Source organism: Tachyglossus aculeatus, chromosome 9 (assembly GCF_015852505.1).
Source record: "Tachyglossus aculeatus isolate mTacAcu1 chromosome 9, mTacAcu1.pri, whole genome shotgun sequence".
NCBI lineage: Eukaryota > Metazoa > Chordata > Mammalia > Monotremata > Tachyglossidae > Tachyglossus > Tachyglossus aculeatus.
This window is the reverse complement of record NC_052074.1, coordinates 643996-660150: the sequence shown is the minus strand read 5'-3', so window position 1 is coordinate 660150 and position 16155 is coordinate 643996. Positions and strand designations below refer to the sequence as shown.

At 51.6% G+C, this 16155-nt stretch overlaps 1 protein-coding gene across 1 annotated transcript in view; it reads left to right on the top strand.

Moving 5' to 3' along the window:
• LRPPRC (leucine rich pentatricopeptide repeat containing) overlaps positions 1–16155 on the top strand; it is a 68877-nt gene that overhangs the window by 39373 nt on the left and 13349 nt on the right. The window contains exons 23-29 of the mRNA XM_038751174.1: positions 1218–1425; positions 9086–9210; positions 9476–9582; positions 12765–12833; positions 13652–13742; positions 15369–15511; positions 15690–15810. Coding sequence (XP_038607102.1) covers positions 1218–1425; positions 9086–9210; positions 9476–9582; positions 12765–12833; positions 13652–13742; positions 15369–15511; positions 15690–15810 — 864 coding nt within the window. The remainder of the gene's footprint in view (positions 1–1217; positions 1426–9085; positions 9211–9475; positions 9583–12764; positions 12834–13651; positions 13743–15368; positions 15512–15689; positions 15811–16155) is intronic.

Here is a 16155-nt window from a genome sequence, read left to right as displayed (position 1 = left end):
AGATCATGACTTATGGCACAGATTGCGGCTGTGCCCAGACTAATGGCTTTGTTGTGGCTTAGGCTCTGAAGGCTGAACAGAAAACGCAGAAACATAACCTCTGCCAAGTCCGGAGACTCCAGCAGTGATTTGGGGGGAACTTTTGGGGAAAAGCATGGGTGTCCTAAAGGCACGATTTCTCCCCACTGACCCCCTTAGGTTTCTGTTTACATTTGTTTGGGTGAGGGGTGAGTCGATCCGTGGGGTTTGATTGACAGACTGAAGGAGATGTAGCCATTTACGGGGGCTGACTCGCCAGGGTTTCCCGGAAGCCACCTCCCCGATAGCCATGATGGCCTCATCCCTTCGGTGGTGGACGCACTTGGGCTAACGGCCCATCCTGAACCCAGGAAGGGGCGGGCGGGGGATCTCCAAGCTCCCAACAAGGAGCCGGAAGCACAGCTATCACTTCCGGGGCTGCTCCCCACGAGGCTTTGAGGTGGAAGCGGGTCCCCCTTCTTTTCTAGGAAGCCCTTGAACCCCACAGAACTGGTTGTTCAAGGATTCATCCAGCGCTTCCCGCTCTTCGGGTATAAAGCAACCGTGCCGTCCGGCATCGAAGCCCAACATTAGGATAGGGCGCTCATTCCCTAGACAGAAATGTTTGTTTCTGCTTTCCTAATGAAGCTTAATGAACTTAATGTTTTAACGCGCCGCCTCTCGGAAAGCTCTCATTGGCTCCGCTGGGCTAATTAGTATCGGCACAGCAAACAGGCCCTATCGGTATCAGACCATTAGCGTGGCTGTATGTACAGTGTAAACACATCTTTATTATCTGGCCTGGTGACAAGCCATCTGCCGAAGAAACAATGGCACGATTTAGCAGATGTTAGCGCCCAGTGGTAAAAGCATCCATTTAGGGGCTCGCGCGGGCCCAGGGCGACCGCCCGTGTGGGGTGATGCGGAGAAAAGGGGCCCGGTCCCCCCCGCTCTAATTTGCAGTCCAAGGTCCCCCCCCCCCGCTCTAATTTGCAGTCCAAGTTGCCTCGAAATGATAAAACCAAGCTATTGTGGATTTATAATTGTAGTCTCGTTTAGAAATGCAAGTAGTAATTAACTTGAAATCGGCATTATACAGCGGAGTTTACATTCCCGCTGCCTTTGAAATGCCATTTTAATAGCGGTTTGTTTTCCCTCCACGAAATTACCTAAGGGTCTTTTGTGTTGCTCCATCGCAGACGCGATTAACATTCTGAAGGAGATGAAAGAGAAGGATGTGCTTATCAAAGACACCACAGTCACATCCTTCTTCCACATTCTGAACGGGGCCGCCCTGCGAGGGGAAGCGGACACTGTGAAAGAGTTGCATGAAGCCATCCTGCAGCTGGGGCTGGCGAAGCCAACTACCAACCTGTGTTCCCCTCTGGTCACAGTCCACCTTGAAAAGTAAGTCAAGTCCATTCAAGTGCGTGCCGGGATCTCTGGGGGTCCTCATGGTGGTGGGGGGATGTTGAGGGGCTGGGCTGCCCCCCATATTCACTGAGCCCCGATGCTGCCTTTCGCCGGGAGAACTCGGGCTTTGGGACCAGAGATATGGGGAACTGAGGCCTAAGCTGTGCTTCACTTCCATGTCCCGTGTTTCCCAGCAGCTGCCCTAGGGCAGGGTGTGAAGGGGGTGTTTTGCTGTTAGCCAGAGTGGGCTTCCTGGGCTGGGCCCTTGTCAGATGGTCGAAGCGAGAAATGGTGGCTCCATCACTGAAAAGTGCATCTTCGCACCTCCACTTCCCTCAGGAAGATGTTGTTCTCCGCATCAAATTTTCCCAGGATATGCTGCCTGGGATATGTTTCGCTTTGTACTTCCTTCTTGAAGAGTAGTTTCTCTTGGGGACCTTCTCTCCTTCATTCTTGAGCCAGATGGCACCGGGGAATTCTTTAAATTTTTCTCCCCTTCCTTGTCCTTCAAGCGTGATTTGGGTTTGACAATTCCTGCCCAGCTGTGGCATCACAAGGTAGTCAAACTTGGTCAGGAATTCCCAAATACCTAGTTCAGCATCAAACAGTAGTAGTTTGAGGAGTTTCCAAGGCGGAGTAACTGGAAGTGTGGCGCACTGGGCTGATGCGATAAACTTAGTTGGAGTTGAGCAGAGTTTGGCGGCCTTTTTCTGGCTGCCTTTTGAAGTCCGCCTAGGGTAGTGGCAGCTCCGACGTAACCCTTCCCCTCCCTTCTCCCCGTACTGTGCTGGATGTTTTCTGCCAGTAGGAACCTGCTCAACCTCAGGGCCATGAATCATACCACAGTAAAAGCACCTGGCTATGGAACCGAAAGCCCGCCGGTCTCCTGGCCTCCCTTCTGGCCTGCCTTCCTCTGTGGATGTGCAGAGTCAGCTGTAAAATTAAGACTTTCTGTAGATTTTTCCAGGCATTAAGATAAAATAATAATAATGGCATTTATTAAGCGCTTACTATGTGCAAAGCACTGTTCTAAGTTCTGGGGAGGTTACAAGGTGATCAGGTTGTCCCACAGGGGGTTCATGGTCTTCATCCCCATTTTACATATGAGGGAACTGAGGCCCAGAGAAGTTAAGTGACTTGCCCAAAGTCACACAGCTGACAATTGGTGGAGCCGGGATTTGAACCCATGACCTCTGACTCCAAAGTCCGGGCTCTTTCCACTGAGCCACGCTTCTTCTCTATGCATTCAAGTCATTCCCGAGGATACCTGCTCTCCTTCAGGAGCAACTTTTACGTACCTGAAGGCGACTGGGCTATCCCACACCTGCATTTTTTGACCTTTCAGAAGTCAACCGTTGAGTTTCCTCTGACCCCTGCCTCCCTCCTGCAACACACTGATCCCCATGGCCTCTCCCCTTTTGCATGCATGGCCCCCGCAAGCCTGCCAGGCCTTCTGCTACACAGCGGTCTGACCCCGGGTGTTACCCAGGCAGACACTCCCATGAAGAGATGGCAAAATCTGAGTACCACTGTCCCTTTGTCGAGCCATCTTGGAGCCCAGTCTTCTGCTCCTTGGGCTCCTTGCTGTGCATGCGTTTTCCCAACTGTGTTGGCCTCCCTTGCTTTGCTCCAGTGAGGATCCTGCAGTTACGGCTTCTCCAGTGTACAACTCTCCCAACACTGCAGGGGGTAGCTGGGATTCCATTTGGGATTGACGTTTGGGAGGATCAAAGGCAAGTTAGGCCCAGTGCTCAGGATTTTCCTCCTGGCCTCTCCCTCTGCCCCCGGTTCAAGAAGAAATGATGTGGTAGCGAGAACAGGTTATCTTGGATGGGAGAAAATGAAGGTACACGTGATCTGACACAGGGCCCTCTCCAGGCTCAGTAGATAGGAGTGGGACTCCACCCAGCGCCTCCCACAAAGACGTCACTTAGTCTACTCCAGGTGGAGCATTAGAACAGATAGGAAAATCTGGGGAAGGAGCTAGTTTTTCTTGGCATCACCATCGTACTCTGCACCCCTGAATAAGGGACGGCTCCAAGCCCGACCACCACAGCGGTCCATTCCACCGGGCAGGCGTTCAGCAAGGGTGTCAGTCTGAGTTGGAGTCGCCTGTAAGGACCAGCTTGGTTGGCGATCGATCCTTGGTTCTGAAGATCTTTATTCTCCCCTCAACTTCCCGTCCAGACCTCTGGGATGAGGAGGAGGGTGGGAAGGCGGGGTATCCAGGGAAAACCAGTCATCTAAAATGGAAACTAGCCATCAGCCCACTTTTTTCCCATTCCCACTTGTCTGCCGTGTGACCTTGGGTGAGTCACTTAACTTTTCTGTGCCTGTTACTTAATGTAAAATGCGATTGAGACTGTGAGCCCCATGTGGGACACAGACTGTGTCCACCCTGATGATCTTGTATCTACCCCAGGGCTTAGAACAGTGCTTGACACGTAGTAAGCACTTAATAAATACCATCATTATTATTCCAAAGGCCCCGCAGCTCCTTTCCTCCATCCCCGACCCTTCCACGACAGCTGGAGCAAATCCGTAGCTTGTCTTTGCTCAATTCCTTATGATTGGATTCTGAATGTGGAAAGAGCTGAACAAGTCTCTTCCAAGTTTTGGATCGACGAGGGCACCTCTGGAAAGGGGGAGGGAGGGGGCAGAAGATAGAAGCAGGAGAGGATTCCCTTCCCAATTCCTCTTCCTGCTGGGAGCCAAGCCCAGCAGGCCAAGGGTGGGGACAGTCCCTAACCTGCCCACCCTTATAATGTGCTGTATTTTCTCTCGTCGCCTGTCAGAGTGCCATCACCATGGTACAATCGTTTGCCGGCTGACACTTGGATGTGGTGGCATCCTCCAGGATCTTTCCCGGGCCTCCATTTGCTTTCAGCCCCCTTGACCCTCAGCTGCAGAGCCATCCTGGGTTCAGTAGATTACTGGCTTTGGTAGATGGCCTGGAAGTGTTAGTCTGCGGGACGGGGGGTGTGGTGCGGGACAGGGTCTCATACCTCTTCGCCCAAGCCTAAATGCCCCTGAGACCTTCCACCGCTGCATACAAAGATAGCAGGTCTGGCCATGGCATTTAACTAGTCAAGATTTTCCCAAGTTTTCTGATCTTTTGATTCAGAGGTTTATTACCTGACACAGTCAGTACCAGAAGTCCATCACGTTGTTTAAACTGATCAGTTCCTCATCAGGAAGATCATAGAGGACCAAGCAGCTCTTCATTCTCCATCCAAAAAAATTTCAGATGACCTCTAGTCAGAACAATTTGCTAGATCTAATTGTTTGGAAGCGTAGTAGTAGTAGTAGTAGTAGTAGTAGTAGTAGTAGTAGCAGCACTCTCTTGTATCCTGCACTTTCCCAAGTGCTCCGTGCATACCACCGATTGATAGTAGCAGTAGTATTTGCAATAATAGAAATGCTGCCTAGTGGAAGGAGCACAGGCCTGGAAGTAAGAAGGCCTGGGTTCTATTCCTGACTCTGCTACTCATCTGCCGTGTGACCTTGGGCAAGTCACGTAACTTGTCTTTGCCTCAGTTCCTTCATCTGCAAAATGGGGATTCAATTCCAGTTCCCCCTCCTATTTGCTCTGTTAGCCCCGTTTGGGACCTGATTATCATGTATCTATCCCAGCACGTAGTTTAATGCTAGACACAAAGTATGGGCTTAACAAAAGTACTGTTTATTGAGCACTGGGAGAGAAAAGATATGGTGCCTGTTCCTCCAGGGGCTTCACAGTCTGCTTACAAATTCAGGTTCCTGTATGCAAGCCTGACTCTGTCCACGGGTTCACCCTGCGTTGGGCGGGGAAGGGCCTGCCTGGAGCAGGAGTACCGCCCCAGGAAGTCCCAAGGCCCGGCACTGGCCATGAGGGAGCTCATGCCACCCTTCCTTGAGCAGTCAGTGAATAATGGCCGATTTGCAACCCGGATGTTGGTTGGGAAGCCAATTTGCCCCGTGGCACACGATGCTAGATTATGTGGGAAAACGAAAACCAGCAGGTCCCCAGCAAACACCGTCTGTGGCCAGCTGTGGCTGTCGCCTGACAATTAGATGGGCCCAATTTCCCAAGCTTGATGGCTAGGTTGTCTTAGTGACCAATGGCACATGCGATCCCATTGGACACCAAGCCCTCCCCGCTGCCATCCTGGCTCGTTTTAGGCTTGGGCTAAGTCAGGAGGGGCTGGTTTGTTGGCAACACATGCACGAAGCGTGTGCGGACCAGTGTGTATAGCTGTCATGGCAATATGGGGAGGCCAGACCACAGCCCACTGGGCTCTCTGGTTCAGAGTAAGTCGAGGATGTCGATCTAACCCACCTTGCTAACTGAGCTCACCTGAAGCCGGAGCCTTGGACCTGGTCTGCCGGGCCCACCTGGGACCCATGTCTCTCCCCCACCATCCCATAGGATCTTGTGCCGTTTCGTTGCTGTGCGGCCCCAGGAGTTCCGTCAGGTTACAGAGGATGGGCCTCTTCGTGCCGAGTGGCCTCAGAAACAACATCTGAACCCCCTCCACCATCAGTTTGAGCGCTTTCCATGTGCAGAGCACTGCAGAAAAGCCTGGGAGGGTTCCAACGCATGGTGGCCTCACCTGAACCCCGCCTTTCCACCAACTGGGCCCTCGCTGCCCGGGGCCAGGTGAGTGGGAGGGAGAATTAGGGCAGGCTGGCTCCATTGTTGCAATTAGGGATTTAGCCTCCTTGGTGCCAGGGGACAAAAGCCGACGGTCTGCCCTTCGGGGACAGGACGGTGATAAGATGGTTTTTCGTCAAGGATCATCGGGTCGTAATTAAGTTACATTCATGGCTATTGCTTTCTGAAGGGTGATTGGGAAATGGCAGGCTTCATGCGCTCGGTCCGGACGGTGTTCGCCAGGGCCCTTTCTCCCTCTGTCAGAAAATCCTGTTGAGCCCGATAATGTAAATGTGGCATTTTATTCTGAACAAAAGAGCAGGGAAATGAGCTATCTTGTCTAATCATTCAGTTGTTTAACACCGACTCCCAGTTTAGACTCAATTGGCTGGAAAGCACTTGACGTGTGGAGTTAGTGCTGTTCGGAGCGCGTGTTTGAGTAAATTTTAAAGTAAGTGACAGCTAAATTGTACCTAGGGAAATTACAAAGCCTTCAACACAGTTAATTTTGGGGGGAGGATTAGTTGTAATTGCCACACCAGTCTCCTTCAAGGTCCCTCGTTTCAGCTGATGAGCAGAAAGAAACATCTAGGTCTTTCATGAGCCAGTTTGCTTAACAGAATAATTTTTGCAAAGCTGATTGTGCCATCCCCAATTGATTTTCCCCCACAGTAATATCTGCTTAAGATTTGCAGAGAGGGATTTGTTTTAAGAGTGGCGGTTTTTTTTTTTTTTGTCTTTTCTCCCTTTGCCTTGCTCAGCCCCCTCCCTGGTGATTTCAGGTTGGAGAGCTTTTCAATCAGTAAACCCCTTAGGTAAATTGCCTCTTCACTAAAGCTTTATGCATAACGTGGCAGCACTTCATTCCAATTAAAATCAATATTTGGAGTCTTCTTTTTAGCAAGCAGCGGGGCCCTCAGGAGCGGGGAGCTATTTCCCGCAAATGTGGGAGAGGGGGGTGAGGGGTGGTGCGAGGTTCCAAGCTGCTTCCCAGAGATCGGTGAGTGTGGGAGCCATTTCAGCCCAAGCGGGAGCAAGCCGGATTTTCCTCAGTCTGTGGGGGGATGCCTGTGTAGGGCGGGACCAGGGTCAAATCGAGGCCCTTGCCCTCCCACCGTGCTTCATAGGACGGAAAAGTCCTGGTGGAACCGGGCTTCCTGGCAGCCAGAGCCGTTGTCCGGATGTCCTCACTGCGGAATCTCCAGGGTTTCTGGGGAGCTGTTCGCATTGAGGCAGCAATTTTGTTAGGGGTCCCTGAGGCTCTCTCGGGCCGGATGAAGGTTCAGAGGAAGCAGAGCTGGATGTTTGGTAGCCTATTCAGTTGCTCCCCGAACCTCATGTCGAACGGACAGACCAGCTTGTGCCTAGTTGTTAAAAACTAGTTCAGTAGATGAGAGAGAAGCCATCCACCCCTCTCCTTGGACTGGCCAGTTCCCTGCCCTCCGGTATGGTGGAACTGGAGATCGGGCAGGTCTGACGGGCCTGAGACCCAGTAATGGGCCGTTCTTGGATGACTGCCAAAACTGTGTCGTTCCTCTCCGCCCCTGACAGTTGTCACTTCTTGGGTCACCACTGGCCGAGTGGCTTTGGGCGGTCATCTTTGAGAAAGGCATGGTTTTGAGCAGGCCCACCTTTCAGAACACAGATTCAATCTGGTGGCGGCTTCATAGGGTAACCTTCAGAGGTGCTATTTGCTGCAAAACCCATAACCCCGCTTGGCTTTTTTTTTTTTTTTTTTGGGCCCTGTCTCCGTTTTCCTTCCCGATCACACGGTATAAGTATCTTCAGAAGCATACATTTAGATACCCGAGCCTATTAATGTGTCTCTTTGATTGACACTCCAATTATTCACTCATTTATTGATAGCTTTGACCTAAAAACATTCACTTAAATGCTCCCAGAATAGAAGGGAGCGAATACCCCCCTGTTCTGAAAACCGAGACGAAAAGCTGGATCTGTCGCCTAAAAATTAGCCTCTGTTGTGATTGAGGAGTCTGGAGTTCAGCGAATCGATATCAAGGTGTTAACTGAACTTGCCTCCGAAGGAAGCGAGGAGAAAATAGCGGGCCGCGGGCGGTAACTACAGGAGCAGTTCTGCGTGACAGTAATCTAGCCTGCAACATCTACTTTCAGTTTTGAAATTAACCTGTAATTTAGTCTTCACCCCAAATGACAAAAATTGAAATGCCTCCGTAGGGTGCCGGGGGATGCACCGTAAACAGGACTCAGCCAGGGAGGCAGAGAGGAGCCCCAGCGAGTCGGTCTCCTTTTCACCGTGTCACTATTCCCACGACAAAATGATCATTTCCTCCTGCACGCCTGTTGTACTTTTTAGCCCAATTGAAAATCCGAATCGAACTAAAATAGTAATTCAGCCTGGGACAACATAAAATTTGTATAATGGACCGAAACGTCAGTGGTTTGAAACCGAATCGGAAGTATTTAATGGACCTGGGCATCAGCTAGCTTGGCAGTGTTTTCTTAGTTAAAGCCTGTTGCTTCTGGTGAATGTTTTGACCATGTGGGTGCATGCGTGTGTGTGTGTATGTGCGTACGCACCTGAGCTCTACGAGGCTTGAAATATCTTTCTTCACCCCCTTCTAGTTTGTCTTGCTTCTCTTTCTGCTCCCAAGGTCACTGACTTGCAGTTGGACCTAGTAACTCACTTGACAGGGTAGGGTCTGCCTGCCCCTTGGAGGGCTGGGGGAGAGAGGTTTGGTGATGAGGGAGGGGGCTTTAGCATCGCAGTCCAGAACTCCGACCCCGTTGTCCCTCCTACCTCCGGCCCAGCAGCCCGTGAGAAGAAATGCATCAAGATCTCAGGCAAGGATCGGAAGCCGAACGTTCATGGGTTTTTTTGCCTCTGCCCTATCACTTTATCCCGTTGATAACCCGTTGTGGGCAGGGAACATGTCTGCTAACCATGTTGTACTCTCCCAAGTGCTTAGTACGGTGCTCTGCACATAATAAGCACTCGGTAAATACCATTGGTTGATGGATCGATCTATCTCCCTCTCGGAGGAACAACCCCCAGGCCGCCCTAGAGGCCTCCATGGATTGCTATAAGAAGTACCAGAAGATCCCCAGGATACACGACGTGCTCTGTCAGCTCATCGAAAAAGGAGAAGCTGATCTCATTGAGAAGGGTGAGCTGGGTCGTGGGGAGAGGGTGGGCCCTTTTCGGGGAACTCGGGGGTGGCGGGGGGTCAGGAGGGGGGAGCACAGACCAGGAACCTCATTCTCACGTAATGGTGCGGTGACCCCTTGTCAGGAACTTGCCCCATGGTCTAGTGCTGACGGGCAGAAGGCCACCGCGGGTAATCGTCACGGGGAGTCTGTCCGCCTCTTCCATGTCCCTCTGCGGGGTGGGCTGACGCGTGCTCCCCCCGCCACCCCCTGTCTCCACCTCAGCCATGGAGTTTGTGAGCCAGGAACAGGGAGAGATGTCCATGCTGTATGATCTCTTCTTCGCCTTCCTGCAGACCGGGAAGTACAAGGAGGCCCGCAAGGTGATTGAGGTAAGACCCTAACCCTGCCCTCTCTCTCTTCACTCGACCCCGGAGGCTTGTAAGGAAGCCACGGTGCACTTAGTACAGTGCTCTGCACACAGTAAGCGCTCAGTAAATACAATTGAATGAATGAAGTGTTAACCTTTCTGTAGTCTGGATAATAAAGTCATGTCCCTATCCCGTCCTTCCCCTCCCGTCCCCCAGAAACGAGGGCGGAAGAATGGGATCTCGGTCAGCCGGGGCCTCGTTCGTGGGAAATTGCCATTCACAGAAGGGGTAGCCAGGATGGTGTTTGAATTGGTTTCCTTCCTTGGTGGAATTCGCTGTTTTGTGTCAAAATGATATTTGCATATTAACTCTTGGATTGTGGAACAATTAAATTAAACGGGCATTCCTGGGTGTAAAGTTGCTAATCCTCTTTGCCAAGGAATTCTTTGTTCTTAAAAGCACTGGAATTTAATTTGCAGTCCTGGCTCAGATTTATTTGTAATGCTTGTCTTCAAGTTAATCAGCCAAACAAGCGCTGTCTGCTTTGCGGCGGTTTGGCATTTAATTTAACATTTCTTCTTTTTTCTAAGCACACCCCCTCCCCTTGTGTAAGCAGCTTAGCAGAGTAGTAGGTGACAAAGTTAGTCGATTGCGGATTAGTATATTTTCTCTAGGCTTGATTGGAATTTTGCATCCTGAAATTGATAAGTCAAAAGGGCAGCCACAGAAACTGACCACACTGTGATTACTGGATTTTTGTGCCGTCTGCCCAGTGGTTTGGAGATCATGCAAAAGCCCCGCAAGGTTGCAGCACCCCTGGCCAGCAGGTCTCTGGCTTCCCATCTTCATGGCCTGGGGAATAAGGAACAAAGAAAAGCCCCAGATCAATCAATCAGTGGTATTTATTGAACATTTAGAATGGGCAGAGCACTCTACTAAGTGCATGGGGAAGGGTACAGTACAACAGGATTAGCTGACATGTTCCCTGCCCATCATGAGCTTGCCATCTGTAGGAAGCTTCTTTGGTGGTTTTCTTTTTTGATCCAAAAAATTTTGTTTTTTCCCTTTTTCATTTTTGGAGGACCTTTAGGTTTCAGAGCCACAGTAAGACCCCCAAAAGTGTGTGTACAAAATTATTAGTTTTTTGCCCCCCAGATAACCTAATTATACTTTCCTAGGGTCCCCCGCCTTTTCGATCCTGGCCTTGATTTGAGCAGAAACCCTCTCTCCCTCCTGGCTTTTGTTTCTCATTAGCAATAAACACAGCCTAAGGGAAGGAAGCGGCCGATTGGATCGGGGAACATGTCTTCTAACTCTGCTGTGTTGTGCTCTCCCAAGCACTCAGTACGTGCTCTGCACACAGTAAACACTTAGTCAATCATATATCATTGTTTGATCGATCTGGACAGCTTTTTCAGCAGGACCAGAGCATCTTAGAGTCAGGAGGCCTTCCCCTGCCCCTGCTTAATCCCTGAACCTCTCGCTGCCAACTGCCACCTCAGCCTTCTGTTCCGCCTAAGCTCTCGGGTGTCCCCCACCACCACCTCCCTAACACGCACACACATCTGGCTCCCCTGCTGGATTGTAAGCTCCATGAGAGCAGGCATCATGCCTTCTAACTGTGTTGTACTAATTCTCCCAAGCACTTGGTCCCGTGCTCGCTCAGCCCGTTGAGGATGGGCTGGTGAACCAATCTTCAGTGTGGGTGAACGGTGGTACCGGTATAATGGGTACTTGGGAGCTCTCAGACTGGGGCGGCATTTCCTTCTGCCTCTGGGACTGCTCCCTCAAGCATCACGTGCCCAAAACTGCTTGTGTCCTCTCCCCTCCTGGACCCAGCCCGCCTCCCCAGGGCCTTCCTTGACTCCTCACCATCTTTCGGTTCTCAGCTTGGGTCCCGTGGCTTCTTCCGGGTGTCCTGCACTCAACCGTGCCCCCCAGAAGTCTGTGCTGCCCTTAGATGCCCTTTCTTTGAGAGTTGCCCTACTGCACCCACCTCCACTCCTCAGACGCCACCGATGGCTTCCCACCTCTCTCCACTTCCAGCGTAAAATGTCCGGTCGGCTTCGAGGCTCTCGCTTCCGTCACACATCTCAGTCGTTGTCCCTGGCTGCTCCTGTGCTTCATTCCTCCATACCCCATCTCCACCTCTTGCCTGGAACCCTTCTCCCCACCCAAAAAATAAGCCAGATGTGACAGTTCTCCCTGCCTTCCGTCCCACCCACCCCCAGTCAAAGATTCCAAGCAGTCGGTCGCCTTGCTGCTGCTTCAGAAAGTCCTTCATCATCATGGGGACCTCGACACCGAGGAGGTGGGCGCAGAGCCGCCCTGGCCCTGCAGCAGTGGGGCGAGCCACGTGCCGACCCCCACCCCGATGTACTCAGTGCCCGTCCCTATTGCCCTGGGGTTTGTTGGCAGTTTTGTGAAAATAAGATGGGGGCGAGGTACTATGTTTCCCACTCCATGCCCCGTGTGGGAAGTGTGGGGGTGTCCAAGCCAACAGTCTGGTATCCGCTTAGCGTGGTTCTCAGAGCAGTTTGGGGGCGTTTGCGCAGGGTCTGCAGAAATGGTCAGAGAAAGTGTTAGCGGATCTGTGGGAATTGCTCCCAGACACTAAATGATTCCAAATGTCGAGTCCCAAGGTTCGGCCCCAACGAGCCGCGACCCCTCCTCCCTGGCAAAGCTCATTTCGACCTGTGGAGCTTTTTGGCACGAAAATGGACAGGCTGTTACTGCTTCTGACCCCAGTTTGCGCTGAACCCTCAGGCAGTGGGGCTGTTACTGCTTTTGACCGGTTTGGGCTGAACCCTCAGGCAGTGGTTGTCAGAGCCTCAAAGGCAGAAATGGTGCAGCAGCGTGGCCTTGTAGACAGATCCCAGGCCTGGGAATCAGAGCACCTTCTAATCCCACCTCCGCCAATCTCCTACTGTGTGACCTTGGGCAAGTCACTTAACTTTTCTGTGCCTCAGATCCCTTTTCTGTAAAATGAGCGTCAATTGCCCCACATTCTAACTTAGACTGCAAGCCCCATGTGGGATAGGGATTGCCCAACGTGATTATCTTGTAACCACCCCAGTGCATAGAACAGCGCAAAGTGCCTAGGAAACACTTAACAAATGCCATAACTATGATTATCATTACATTGCATAGCTTTGATGGAGGCTAATTGTGATATGTTGCTCTCTGGTGGTTTGCTTTCTCAGACTCCAGGAATCAGAGCCCGCCCTGGACGGATTCAGTGGTTCTGTGAACGGTGCATTGCCAATAACCAGGTTCGTGCAGGTTGGAGCAAGTGTTTCGGAGCAGCCTGCCTGTCTGGGCAGGAGCACGGGAGAGACCCCAGTGTCTGTGTGACCCCCTCCCCCCGCCGCCCAATCTTCCTGCACTGGCTGCTGCCGTTTCTCCTGGCCTCCCTAGGGTGTTCAGATTCCCCCTCCCTTGGACCTGTAGTATTCCTGGGGCCTTTTCTTTCACTCTCGGCCCTGCTCCCCTCCCCTCTTCCCCACCCCATCTTGGGCCTATGCTCTAGTCAGGGTGTGGCCTCATGGAAAGAGGAGGGGCCTGGGAATCAGAGAGTCTCCCGTCACCCGCCTGCTGTGTGACCCTGGGCAAGGCACTGAGCCTCTTTTAGCCTTAGTTTCTTCATCTCTCAAATGGGGATTCAAAACCCATCCTCCCTCCTCCTTAAACTGGGAGCTCCATGTGAGTCAAAGCCTTTGTCCAACCCGTTAGTCCTATCACTGTCTCAGTGCTTAGTAAAGGGCTTGGCACAGAGTAAGTGCTTGGCAAATATGACCATTTCGTTGTTATTATCTAAGTGGTATCAGGGCCCAGGGAGCTAAGGAGTCTTGAGCATTTCTTCTTGTGGCCCTAATAATAGCTCTTTAACAGCACAATTACTAAGTGCCAATCCCTGTACTAAGTGCCAGTTTAGGTATGAGATAGTCACATCAGTCGAGTAGCAAATATATGGGTGGGGGGTTACCTACAGATTTTGGTGACCTGTACAAGGTCGCATGTGTCCTGTGGTCCGGACAGGGTGGTATTTGACCTCTTGCCCAGATAATGCTGTCATGCCACTTTTCATCAGGTTGAGACCTTGGAGAAACTAGTGGAACTGACGAAGAACCTGTTCGAATGTGACAGAGATCAGATGTACTATTACGTGCTAAAATTGTGCAGTAAGTACCCTGCCTGTGCAGCTGCTTTGACGCTAGACTGTTGGCCACCATGGGAACTGTGATGCACCTGCCCCATGACCCCGCTTGCCAAAATGCTTTCTTCTTCAGTTTTGTCGTTCAGAGATCTTTTCGGGCAGATCTCTCCCCAAATGGCAGCGTGCATATTCGGGGGGGGGGGGGAGGAGGGGGAGTGGTGAGTGTGTTCCTTTGGCAGAGGAGGTAAGCTGGCTGCCTACTCATGTGTCCGAACCGGTGTGGCTTTGTGGGGATTTGACTTGTTTGTCTGACCAAGGATGCCTCCCCCAAGTAGTGGGCCCCCCTACCCCCCGCTTTACCAGCTGAGCCTCCAGGGACCCGGGTGGTCTACACCCTGGCACCATGAGGCCCAGAGCAGACATGAGGCTCAAATTGCAGAGGAGGGTTTTCCTCTGACAATAGTTAATCTCTAAGTATATAAAGGTTCCCGGGTTTTGTTTTCCTTTGACTCTCTCATTTGTGGAGATTTTGAAAGAAAAGCTTTTGGCGGTGTTGTATTTTCTTGCCAATCGATTCACCTGAGGGAGGATTTGAGTTTCTCAGAGAGGAGAGATGACCAGTTGTCTTGGGGGTGGGGAGGGTGTCTCTTCATGACTCTATCCCTCCCCTCACAAAAGTTTCCCAGAAAACTTATTTTTTTGCTTCTCTTCCATCCTGCTTATTCCTCAAAACGCTCACCCGTCTTGGAAGTCTTCAAAGCCGAGCTGCTCCCCGTTCTTTCCTGACTTCACCGATCTAGCGTCCCAATAATAAAAAGAGTGGGTCTAAAAAAAAATTAATCTTATTTTGCCATTTAGCAACAAGCCACCTATCCCCCCTCCAGCAGTTCCTCGTTCTGACAGGGTGTCTGCGGAGAGGAGAAATCTAAGGAGATAAAATTTATCAAGCTTTCAAACCAGTTCTTCAGTCATCAAGAAAAGGCCCAGCTACTAGCATGTTCTGTGGAGTGGCAAGCCTCACAAAGTGGGACCTCCCCAATCCTTTCCCCCTACCCATGGAAACCATGAGGGTGAGGTGTGTCCCTTGAGCCTGGTGAGGGCCAGCCCGCCCCTTCCTCAACTGGGCGTTGATGGTAGGGACCGGTTTTGGGGAGCAACTTGATCCCCACTGGGTGGGAAAACTGCCTGTTGGAATGACCTTAAACCAGAGGGCAAATGGATTTCAGGATACAGATCACAGGTCTAGCCAGGTTTTTCCCACTTTCCCAGAAAATGATCTACTTTTAACTTTTGCGCTCTCTTTCTCTCTCTTTCGTGTGTGCGCACACATACCTCCACACACATACTTAGAAAAATCATACCAGTGTGATCTTTGTGCATTTTTCCCACCTCCTAGAGTTATTTTTCCAGGTGATAGGTTTTAAGAAGCTGTGCCCCTTTGGTGTTTTGAAATGCAAATCTAAGACTGACTCAGTGCCTCTGAGGGCTCTGGGTAGAGCTGGCACATGCATCCCCTTGGCTTACACAGCGTTCCCCGGAGAGCAGCGCTCTGAGTCCCAACACGATCTGCAGTTGATTCCCGGCCCCTCCCTGGCCTCTGGTTTCCTGCCGCCTCCCTGACTTGACGACAGGCCCTCGTTTTGTGTTTCAGAGGAGAACGGAGACTGGCAGAGAGCCGACGCTGCGTGGAACAAGCTGCAGGAAGAAAATATCGTTCCTCGGGAGAAAACGTTGAGGTTGCTGGCTGAAATCCTTCGAGATAGCAATCAGGAGGTTCCCTTTACAGTGCCCGAGGTAACCTGTGTCTCCGCACGTTGCCCTAACGCCCACCACCGGGTCCATGGTTTTCTCCAAAGGGACTGCCTTTTGCCATCAGATATTAGCCTGGTTAGTCAGAAGCAAGATCAGGGCCATCCGAGCCTTGGTTTTGGCTTTCCGCCACTCTGTTTAACCACATCCCTTTGTGTTGAAGTTGTGGCACGAAGACGTCAAGGTCCCCAAGGACCCCGCATTGGTGGAATCCACTCTCTCACCCCTGGAAAAGGACTTCCAGAAACAGATCCTGAACTCCTGCCAGAAGAATGGAGCCCAGGGTAAGCAGGGATGCACTGCATTTGGACGTGAGACCGGTGGCCCCTCAGATCTGACGGGGAGTCTGGCCTACCTGGGGCAGATATCAAACGGCCCAACCAGGCCTCTGGTCTTTGGCCAGCAAGGTTTACTGCATCCCTCGGTTGCAGGAGCCTCTTTCCTCTCCTTTCCTCCTCCCAGCTCTGAGCTGTTAAGTTGTAGGGAGAGCGGAGCCCGTGAGCAAGGGGCATTTTTACTCAAGTCCACCACCTCAGAACCAGCGGGGCCGGGTAGGGTTCGGCTTCCTCTGTCCTCCTTGCCGCTTGGGGAGAAGGGATGAGGGGAGGAAGGCCATGAACCCTCTCCAA